General features: G+C 35.5%; 3 protein-coding genes across 3 annotated transcripts; all 3 read right to left on the bottom strand.

Moving 5' to 3' along the window:
• Positions 1–1,290: 1,290 nt before the first annotated feature.
• LOC130496533 (double-stranded RNA-binding protein 3-like) lies at positions 1,291–3,254 on the bottom strand. Its single transcript, XM_056988651.1, has 3 exons — positions 2,813–3,254; positions 2,510–2,729; positions 1,291–2,423 (listed from the first exon to the last, which is right to left on the bottom strand). Exons 1-3 carry the CDS (start codon positions 3,056–3,058, stop codon positions 1,726–1,728), a joined length of 1,164 nt encoding a protein of 387 aa, XP_056844631.1. The 5' UTR covers positions 3,059–3,254; the 3' UTR covers positions 1,291–1,725.
• Positions 3,255–3,760: 506 nt separating this feature from the next.
• Positions 3,761–6,578, bottom strand: LOC108813281 (probable protein S-acyltransferase 7). Its single transcript, XM_018585799.2, has 5 exons — positions 6,242–6,578; positions 5,354–5,536; positions 4,982–5,281; positions 4,666–4,899; positions 3,761–4,592 (listed from the first exon to the last, which is right to left on the bottom strand). The coding sequence occupies exons 1-5, from the start codon at positions 6,323–6,325 to the stop codon at positions 4,056–4,058; spliced, it is 1,338 nt and encodes a 445-aa protein (XP_018441301.1). The 5' UTR covers positions 6,326–6,578; the 3' UTR covers positions 3,761–4,055.
• A 1,819-nt stretch (positions 6,579–8,397) lies between these two features.
• Positions 8,398–10,201, bottom strand: LOC108811135 (serine/threonine-protein kinase CDG1-like). The gene is made up of 4 exons (XM_018583185.2): positions 9,939–10,201; positions 9,603–9,798; positions 9,138–9,523; positions 8,398–8,781 (listed from the first exon to the last, which is right to left on the bottom strand). The coding sequence occupies exons 1-4, from the start codon at positions 10,101–10,103 to the stop codon at positions 8,398–8,400; spliced, it is 1,131 nt and encodes a 376-aa protein (XP_018438687.2). The 5' UTR covers positions 10,104–10,201.
• Between the last annotated feature and the right edge of the window lie 1,287 nt (positions 10,202–11,488).

Raw genomic sequence — 11,488 nt, 5'->3', positions numbered from 1 at the left:
TTTTCATTCGTATTATGAAACAAGGAAAGATAAACTCATCTCTTAAATGCTAGAACAAAACATCCTAAATTCAAAGTTAATTAACAATAAACATTTGTTAATTATCAAAACATTGTTATTTTATTTTAGATTAAAATTAACATATATCATCATTTTTTGCTACTCCAAATTCCTAAAAAGTAGAAGTAGGACGGCTCGGATCTCCGAGGTATTTTAGGATATCCGGATTCGCATAATCCATAAAATTGCTATTCAGATATTAATTCGGATTTTCCGAATATCTGAGGTTAGGATATCCAAAAATAAAATCCAATCCGAATATCCAGATCGTGGATGTCTGGATCCGATTTTTATTTTAAAAAAAAATTAAAATTTAAAATTAAATTCAAAACTAGCTAATTAACCATCTAAATAGTTATTTAAGAATAGATTTTTTAAAATTAAAAAATTATTGAAATTTAATAAAACTGAAATTTTAGTTATATGCTATTAAAATTATATATAGTATACATATATACATATACTTATATTTTTTAAAATATATATATATATATATAATATATATATATATATATATATAATAGGTTCCGAATTTGGAAATTTTCTATCTAGATCCATCTCTTGATCTGCCGGATTCATAAAATCATTATTCGGATCTGGATTTAAACCTTACAGCATTTTTGATCAAATCAGAGTGAATCCTGATCGAATAATAGATTTCAGATATTAAGTCTGAGGCTTACTAAAAAGTCTGATTCGGATAATTAATATATAAAGCAGCTAATTGAATCAAATGATTCAGATAATTAAAAACAGAGCAGTAAAAAGATGCCGCAAAGGCTTATCTTCTCTTTATGCAGAGATGGAAGGGTTTATATGAACGATGTCTTGTTTAAAAGAGTTATCCTGCAACGTGATTCATATGGAGACAGTGATTCATATGGAGACGGACTATTCCGATCTCGTGGACATGATTGTTAACTCTAGTGACTGAGCGGCTTTTAACCCTGAGCTAGTCTCCTTCTAACTTATATAAGATGATTTTTCGGATTTCAGTATTGCTCATATATCGAGGAATAGAAACTCGCATGCAGATTCTCTCGCTAAAGAGGCGAGGAGTAGTGAAGTTATGTTTTCCCACATAGATTAGACCCAACCGAACAGAGCATTTCCTCGGAACGACTCAAAACCGATTACCATTTGATTTTAAAAGATGATCGACAAAAAAAAAAGCAGGAGCAGTAGTACATCTTGGTATAAACCGGGAAGTATAATGAAGAACCAAACCAGTCAACAAAAAAAAGTTATTACTATAGTTACGGCTACGTAGCCGTTTAACAGTATTTTTAAAAAGACAAAAACAAACCAAGTTAAAACAGAGGCATGAATGAGAGAGTCAGAGAGAGAGAGAGAGAGAGAGAGAGGAAGGAGAAGCAGAGCAATCGGCGCATTAATGGCGAAAACAAAATGCCATTAATTGTTTTCTTCTTTCATCTTCTCCTACATTTATTGCTCCTCTCTGACCCTCTCTTTCTTTTTGTTTTTATTTTTTTGAAAATCTCTTTCCTTTTGTTCTACGTGCAATACAATCCAGAGCATTGAATTCATGTCAGGCCGTAAATATTTCAAAAAAAAGTCAAAGGAACACGACGAACATACACAAAACCCATAACTAATTTATGATCAAATCCCTAACATGGGTTTATCTAAAGACACAACCTTTAATCATGGGTTGGAACTGATTTTTGATTCGATCATCTCCCATCTCAGAGACTTCTTCTCTTGCCCTTTGATTCCCAACGAGCTTGGAGCAGAACAAGAAGATGTGTTGGGTTCATTGAACTGCATCGATGGTGGTTTAGGTGGAGGAGCTGAACAAACTGGAATCACTGATCTCATATGAACAGCTGGAGCGAGTTTCTGATGGTTTAACCCTAAACCTCCAGCAAACATCTCCGGAAAAGGAAGAAGTTTACTGTAACAGCTTCTTCTCTCCATTGATGACGACGATGGTGGATTAAAAGACAAAGGAAACGACTTTACTATCATCTCTGGCTTTGCATCATCATCTGGGCTCCTCTGTTTTAGCCCTGCATGTTCTTTAGACTTCTCTAGCAATGATTTGACTTTGCATTCTTGTTGTTGTTGGAGATCTGTTGTTGAAGACCAGAATCTCGGTGGTAGTGTTTGGTTGTGTTTTGCTGATGATGATGATGATGAAGCTTCTTCGGTATATGGACTAATCAACCTGAGCTTTTCACACAAGAAATCTCTTGTGGTTGTTGTGTCTTGTCGGATTGCTCTTCTTCTTGAGTGATGTTGTTCTCTTCTTCTCACTTCTTTGGGTCTAAATCTTGAGAGGACTCTTGCAACTACTTCTCGTTCTTTCTCTTCACCTCTTTGAGAGTCCAAGCTTGTTGGCACTGTGTAACAAAAGTGTATATATTAACAAGTGTTATCAAATGGATTTAAAAAGTTAAAAAAAAATTGAGAGGTAATATTAGCTCACTTTTTCTCAAGGAGAACCAAGCTGAAATAGCAGCATTCTTCTCAGCTTGCTTCTTAGTCTTTGCTGATTCTCCACTAAATCTTAATCCAGCAAGCTCCACAGTGCAAGAGAACGTTGGGATGTGACCAGGTCCTGATCTCACACTTGTATAAACCGGTAGGTCAAGACCAGCTCTATGTGCTGTCTCTTGAAGCAGATTCTTGTAGATCCCAGTCTCATCCTTTGAGAACAAACCAAAAACATCATGAGACTTTGCAAAAAAAAAAAAAAAAAAAAAAGATGGTGAAGTGAGGAAAGGCTTACAAGAACTCTAGCAGTTAGAGACTTAGAAGGACCCTTTGAAGAGAGAGCACTGAGAGCAACTTCGGCAGCTGAATGCTCAGCTTGTCTGAGAGTGGAACAATAAGTTGGGCTTTCAAATATTTCGCCGTTGAAGTTCACAGAAGCTTTGAATCTTGGAGCATGATCTGGTCCTTCTCTTGTGCAAGTATATGATGGGAGGCTGAAACAGCTTCTCTGTGCTAGCTCTTGCAACTGATTCTTGTACATATTGCACTGAGAGGTTGCTGAGAAGAGTTTGTAAATGAACAAACTTGTTAAATTGCCATTGGAGGTTTTATGGTTTGATGAGTGTTTGAATGAGAAAAAGCTTTAACGCCTCTGATGTTTAAAGTAGAATTTAGAGGACAGAGAGATTTTTAAAAAAATTTAAAGAATCGTTTCAGAGGTTTTAGAGTCTGCGTCACGGTCACATGGTGGTTAGTAAGGCTCATAATAAAGAGGAGCAGAGGCTACTAAATGATAATAGTGACATTTCAGTAGAACTATGGTCCATGTTATTTTATATGTATATGGTACATATATGTCTCTGTGTGTAATACTGAGGAAAATCTTATTGACTCTCTTGAAAGATCCTGCATTTATGATCTGATATACCTGTAAAAGCTTAGATTTTTTTCATTTTCATGAAGTTAGTTAAATCTCCATGATTCAAGGGTTTAATTAGTATCGATTTGGACTTTTTCTTGACTATCTTTGACTCAGCAGTCAGCAGAGACCTTTAACACACTCTTCTTCTGTAACCTTATAGTTAGGAGGAGCATTACTGCATTAGGGTTCTCAAGCATTAATTGCAGAGCTATGCTTCAAATGAACTATAGAAATGGTCTGTCTTCTGGTCCACATGTCTTGATAATTCAGTTGCAGCTTCTTGATTATAAGATAAGAGAGAAACTGGTTTTGTTCGTAAAGTTTTACCGTAAAACATTTGTCTCTGGTTAAATGTATAAACACAGCTAAAATAAGAACAGTCTGAACAATCCACAAGAAGCTCTCACTCATACACACAAGTAACACAAACACACCAATTCAACCTCTTTGCTTAAGACAACAAAGCAAACACAAAAAAAACACTTTCCACATTAAGAACATTGCTAGTTCTTTTGCCTCAAACAAACCACAAGCCTGCGTAAACTGATTTTAAGCTGAATAAATGCTCAGCTCTGTTCTGTCTTCCTTCCGTACGTGCTAAATCGTGTTAGCTGACTTACGTAGGCCTGTTCTCAGTCACTAAACCAGTTCCACTGCTGCTTCCACCACCGTTCTGGTTTTGTTCTCCTCCCACTCTAGCTGCTAAGGCCATAACTTCTGGCGACATATCCCAGCTCCCGCTTTTCCTTCCCCAGCTTGAGCGTCTCGGGTGCACACTCGGCCTATCACTCTGTTCGTCAACCGTCGTCCTGACGTCTGGTGAAAGCTCTCCTAACTCACCGTCCTTAACATGTAACCTCTCGTTGTTACCATGTTTGCCATCACCATGTTCTGACATTGCTGAGCCCATGTCAGCCCAAACAGCCTTCCTCCCTATCTCGATGTCATCACTGGCTTTACCCATGTTTGGACTCATGAAACCCCCTGCCACAGACCTAGGAGGCAACGGAGGTTCACGATGGACCATGGCTCTGAAGTCGTTCTTTGAAGGAGGGATTGCAGAGCAAAACGTTTCTTTGAAGTTGTTAACCACTCCCTTGTTGTGTGGGTTGCTTCTCCGATCATATCTGTATCTGAAATTCTCATACGTAGTCTGCAAGGACAAAAAGGTTACAACGACTCAGTGATCTATAACAAGAGGATTGAATTTGGTAGAGCAATGTTACCTGGTTTGTGCTGATGAGATAGAGATGGAAAGCTGTTAAGCCACCAACAAACCACATGGATATGAATGTGTAGATTATAAGAACAATAGAGGCAGGAGTTTTGAGCATTGCTTTCCAAATGGTTGTATGCTCTGATTCAGTGATCTTCCTTATATAGACCCAGCAGAAGGCAAACACATATATACAGAGAAGGGTCGTTGAGAAGACAAACATGAAGAAGAATCTGTAGTTCCTCTGCAACAAACCACCCACCAGAAACATTTATATAGTTTTTTTTATGAGAATAGTTTTTAAGTTTGGATTGTGAATTACTTACCCTCCCAATACATTGGCCAACCCAAGGGCAGTGATGGTCAAACTTTTCAACGCAGTTGTTGCAGATGGAGCAGTGAGAACAGCGAGGAGGCCTATAGAGCATGCAAGTGTCACAGTACTTGACCTTAAACGTAATCCCATTAACCTCTACTTCCTTAATGCGAGGCAGTCTCAGCTGAGGAGTCTGGCCAGCTCCTCCTGCATCCACGTTGCTGTCGAGGGGTTCAGGCTCAGGGGGATGAGCGTTTCTAGGGATGATTCCTGGATCTCTTCCGGATGTAAGCAGCAGAAGAATTAAATCCTGAAGGAAAAAAAGATGTTTTATCATTAGAAACATCTACTTGCAGTGGAAAGAGGAGAAGTGAATACTTACATAAACGGTGAAGACGACGGCGACATAGACTATAGATACTCCCCAGTTATCAGAGAAGTCATCCATTAGCTTCCTTGCGACAAAGATGCAGAAGATTGTGACAGGGACAGCGATGAGGCATATTGTCAGCGCTAGTGATCTTACGTCTGGTCCAAATACAAATCTCCCCTGAAGAAAGAATTTCTGAAAGAAAAACAAAATGTAAAAGTTCAACCAATACTGGAGGAAGCATGCCCCAGTGAGAGCTATCTCCCAATAACAACTAGAGGTAGTGTTTACTATCTATAATAACAAAAGAAGAAGGCAGGGATGGATAACAAGTGTTTGGTATGTTTCTGATATAGAAAATGAAATAAGGTTGTCAAAGACTCAAGGCATTCAGTGAAGCAGCAAAAAGAGAAAGTGATTTCAGTGAGATTGCTATAAATAGACATCAGCTATATAATCTCACAAATTTCCAAACAGTGAAGATAACACTAATCAAATTAAGCTAAAAATGGCTATTACATCAAAAAGCTTCAAACTTTTCTTAGTGTTACAACTCAAAAATGTGTTGACTTTTGGCATTTTAGCGTTAGCTTTAAAAACCATTCGAAGGGTAATCACAAAACAAAAGCTCCTAAGGCTTATCGCCACCAAAAGAAAACGAGACATCGAAACCTAGGATGAAAAACACTTGTTTGAATCCACCCTTTAAAGAGTAACAAACAACACGAATAATAAAACCAAGTTCCAAATTTGATTGTTAGGTTGATACTAGGGCACATAGCTAAATCCGAGTCCCAGTAGTAACAGATAGAATTATCAAACTACGAAATGACAAAAAATAAAAATAAAAAAATCCAAAAAAGGCTTAAGAAGAAGAATGAAAAGGAGTTTGTGACTAACATTGGAGCCTTTCCAGGTTTGGTAAACCCGTAAATCAGAGTTGGATCCCGAATCGGATCGAGGAGGCGGCGGCACTACATACATCTCTCTCTCTCTCTCTTCTCAATTTTATCTCTAGTAATAACAAAAGAGGGGAAAGGAAGGAAGGTTGTCTCCGGCGAATTGATTCTTTAGATTCCCGGCGAAGTCAAGCCGACAAGAGTCACGAGTAAGCCAGCGATAAAAGAAGCTCCTTTTTGGGCTCCTCCTCCTCCTCCAAGTCTAATGGTGGGTTCCTTTCCCTTCCCCTCTCCCCCACACTTTTTTTTTATTTCTTTTTTTTTTGTTTTTATTTATAAATATACTTGTCTAAGAAAATAAAATAATATATATATACTACAAACTTAAGTGTCATTATATCATTGGGTTGTCGATTTATAATAATACGGTTATGTGGGGGCCAGTAGCGAAAAAGTCCGGGAACACTTTTTTTACGAAAAAAAATTACTTTTGTTCGATTTGATAATAAGATATATTACTATATTAAGTGAAAAAAAAAAGAAAAAGTTTTTTTTTACTTTGAAAATCTCGAGAGAAAAAAAGTGGAAAATGTAAAAATGATGACAGCCAACCTATGCATATGCGTATTGGTTATGATGGACTCACCTTCTTCACAAACATTAACAATTTGTTTGAGCTTTGAAATCTGAATTATACTCCCCCAAGTGGGCCTAACACTATGTCCATTATAAAATTTAAACTTACTAGTATTTAAAAAAATAAATAAAACATACAAAACTAAAGATGATTTGTTGGACTCTTGACTGTGACTGAAATTTTATTGTAGAATTTAATTTGTATAATTTTCCGATGTTACCTGTATAAATCTAGTGAGAAAAAAATAAAAAAGGAAGAGATTTTTAAAAAGGAAGAGATTTTTACATCAATAAATTTTTGTTTTAGAAAATAAGGCTTCTACATCATTTTTTAAAAAATTTTAGTTTTAGATTTAAAAACTACATAAATCATGATCGGTGATTTTTATGATTGTAAATAAATAGTAAAGATAAAATCACTTGTTACCGCCCAACCAATCATCCACTATATTTTACTGTTTGACGATATATAAATAGGAGTGTCAATAATACAAATGTACATGTAATTTGAGAGAGAAAGAAGTAATGAGGGGAAAATCCAGAACTGGATTTAATCGGGGCGCATAACATTTTCACTATATTTTATAATTTAGTAATGGGCACTGGCATTGATTAAGCTTAATTACTCAGTGAAATTGAAAAATTAGATGGGGGCATGTGTCCCTGTACGGCTCTTACTATGTCCGCCACTAGGAGTAATCGAAGTGGAATTCAAAGATATGATGCTTCCAACCAGCAGAGATTATCGATTAGCCTATTTTCCATAAACACCGTTGAAGTACTTATAGGGTTTTACGTGATTTTGTCGATATCTTTTTTTTTTTTTGAAAAGATTTTTTGTCGATATCTTTCCTTTTCTAAGCTTCATTTTATAGTTTATACACCATTTTGGGCATTGGACTTCGATGACATTTGTAAATTTACTTTTGGTAAAAAAAAAGTTCAAATACTAAAATAGCTCATCGTTTTGAGTTTTCAAAAACATCGTTGGTATAAAAGACACAAGTATTCAATTTCTTAGACTCATAGGTTCAAAGTTCAAATACAGCAGCTGTAATTAAAAATATGCGTTTGAGGAATATATAATATCTTTTGAATTTTATAAAATCTTTATTTTTTATTTGTAATGAAGTTTCTTTTTAATATCTTCAGAAAAAGTTATTTAACTATCCGCAACTATAAATACTAGAAAAAGTCAGTTTTTCATTTTTGCTAAGTTTGAAATGTTACAAAATAATGGACAAGCAGTGTTTCTTGTTGTTATTGTCAAACACCAACAATTATCATCATCAACAAAACTAATCAAGCCGATTCCCAGTTTTCAAATAATCAAAGAACCAAAGTGTTAATAAGCATTGAGTTTTTACATATTGGTAAGCCAAGAAAAAAATAACATTTGTACCAACCAAAATTCGGTATAAGTATATATATATATAGCAGTTTACAAACAAACAAAAAAAAAGCTAAGCAAGGAAATACATAATTAAAAACATTTGTTCATTGTCAAAACCTTTTAACGAGTCAGGTTTGGTAGCTCGTTGCTCTTTTTCTCTTTTCATTTCTTAAACCCTTAGCCCATCTCTTAGCATCAGCAAGATCTCTTTGTCTCTCTAAATCTTCATCCTCTTCACTAACAGTTGACCCTTCAATTTTCTTCCCTTTATCTACTCCTCGCTTATATTGAATGTTCTTGCCTTTATGTTTCCTCACTATGTCCCCAACTATGACCTCTAGAGCCTTGACTACTTCTCTTATTGTTGGCCTAGCTTTTGCGTTTTCTCTTAGACACATATAGGCTAACTGAACGGCTCTTCTCGCAGCTTCTTCCAAGTACGGATGACCTTGTATTAATAACTTTGGATCTGTAATCTGCCTTATGTTTAGGTTCCTATAATATGGCAGTGCCTGTCAAGGACCAGCAAAGAGTCATCATAAGATCATTTGGCTGTGTATGAAAGAAGCAACATCGATAAAACGTTCTTGATCAAAACCGGCACCGGTCCTAAAATTTTAAGGACCATAGACAATAACTTTCATAAAAAGCTTTTCTAAAAAAAAGTTGTAGGCTAGCTATGTTTACATATATAGACCTTTTTCAAAAAAAAAAATATATATATATATATATTGAATCTTAAAATTTTGAGAATTTAAAATTAATGTTTCACATGGCTATGCCCACAACCGGTCCTAGTCATAACCATATCTTTCTTCGGAGTTTAGGGTTAGTATTTTCTTAGGTAAAATCATAGTTAGAGCATTACCCATTGCACAAGTAAACGTTGTGCACCCATGGTTGAGTCCCCAAAAGGTTTGCGTCCAGTGATAAGCTCCAACAGCACAACTCCAAAGCTATAAATATCAGACTTCATCGTCAGTTTCCCAGTAGCCGCGTACTCGGGTGCACAATACCCAAGAGTTCCCATAACTCTAGTAGTGACATGAGACATGCCTTCCCCGGGACCAAGCTTTGCAAGCCCAAAGTCAGAGAGCTTCGGTTCAAACTCATGGTCTAGCAATATGTTTGCAGTTTTCATATCTCTATAGATCACTTGTGCTTCATCGTGAAGATACGCTAACCCTTTAGCTGTTCCTAAAGCTATCTTCATCCTTGTGCTCAAATCTAAAGCCTCTTGTACAGATTTGAAATCTGAAAAACAAAAAAAACTGTATTAAATATTTGACAGTTTTATAAGTTAATCAAAATGAAGTATAGTTTTGTTTTTTACTGTGGATTTGATCTTCAACAGATCCAAGAGGCATATATTCATAGACGATGCTTCTTTGATCTCCTTGACAGCAATAACCACACAGTTTCACGAGGTTTTTGTTGCGAAAAATCGAGAGCATTAGGACTTCCGCAAGGAACTCTTTGGTTCCTTGTTTACCACTCGGATCAAGCATCTTAATAGCCACATCCTTTAACTTTATACCAACAACACAGCCACACACAAAAAGATTATCCGCTCATTAGAAACATCGTATAGTTTTTTTCACAACAACAAGAGCATCAAGAGATTGTTTTTAATTTGATTGATCCAAAGACTACATATTTTTACAGTTACCTGTCCGTTAATCTCTAACTTCCCTTTGTATACATCGCCGAATCCACCTTGTCCTATCCTAGAATCCAGGCTGAAGTTGTTTGTTGCGTTGGCGAGTTGTAGGTATTTGAAATTTTCGATTGCCCGATTTGGAGGTAGCAGTGCTTCAGGATCTGATGAGACCATTGCTGGATTGGCTACACACGCACATGATAAGAGTATGTATCACATGTTACATTAGGAACAAGTGAATTAAAGACACTTCGATAAAACCAAATAAACAATGTTTTGACCTAGAAACACAACTCTGGTTCGATGTTTATAATATCATTCAGATGTGAGTTTGTGACGTAAGACTGTAACTAGGTTTGTGAATAACAACGAATGAAAAAGGAACATAGGAAGTGAGATGTAACCAGAAGACGATGATGGTTGGTCACATATGGGTTCCTGAACAGAAACGGGTTTCATCTTCGGTTTCTGAACCACCTTATTAGTACGTTTTGGTCTCAGTCCGAAACACAAGCAAAAAGCCATGTTCGCTCTAAAATTCGCTGTTTCTGATTATTTTCTGTTTAGTGGTGTCACTCAGGTCACAGCTACACACACAAACGGGTATGAACTGAAGATTGGGATACAATGACCAAGAGGAGAAATCTAAGAGAAACGTTGTTGAGCCGTGAAGAAAGATTTGTAGGATAAGGTAGATTATATAATGGATTAGAAGAGAGTGTTTTCGAAAACTTGAGGCTTAGCGAAGAGGATTAGAGATAACGAGATTGAAGTTTGAATCGGTTTTTCGTTGCAAAGGATAGACACGTAATCAACAAGAGAGCATGGTTGCACCAAAATGGTATACGTTTACACCAATTGCTTCTTTCCTATACATAGAAGGTATATGATTTGTTTTGAGGAAATAAATCGTATATTAGATACCTTTCTGTGGGTAATATATCCTACGGTATTAAATTTTGTTAGGAAGTTTGACATCATCATCATTCATTTCTTTAGAGTGATTCATTGTGATATCTATTGGATTAGCTATAAGATTATTTTGTTTTAAAATATAAATTATAGGCATGACTTGTTCAAATGCATCGGTTCCGGTTGCGGATCCGGGGGTTTGCATGCAAAGCAGATGGTTGCGGTTTCAAGCGTTTTGTATGACTAGTATAACGTTTAAAAATTGTTGCGTTAACGAAATATTTGTAACTAGTTGATTATGAGATATTGCAGCGGTATAACAATAAATTATCAATATAAACATATTATAACATATAAAAATATAAAAAAACATACTATTGTGATAAAATGTAATCATTATTCATATAGTATGATTAATAATAATATATGTTTATTTATTTATTATTTTTAATTAGTTGAAAATTATAATTTTATTTTTTTGAAGATTTATATTAAAACTCTTAAAAGAATATTTTGTTTCATTTTATATATGTGTATATCTTTATATACATTTTTTAAAAAATTCCAATGACTAGCTAATTAAAAGTTTTTATAAAACAAATTATTATATTGTTTGTGAATTTAAACTAATATATAAACTGTGTATA

The sequence above is a fragment of the Raphanus sativus genome, chromosome 6, assembly GCF_000801105.2.
Source record: "Raphanus sativus cultivar WK10039 chromosome 6, ASM80110v3, whole genome shotgun sequence".
In the NCBI taxonomy this organism is placed as follows: Eukaryota; Viridiplantae; Streptophyta; class Magnoliopsida; order Brassicales; family Brassicaceae; genus Raphanus; species Raphanus sativus.
The sequence above is the reverse complement of the archived record's forward strand: the minus strand, read 5'-3'. Positions and strand labels throughout refer to the sequence as shown.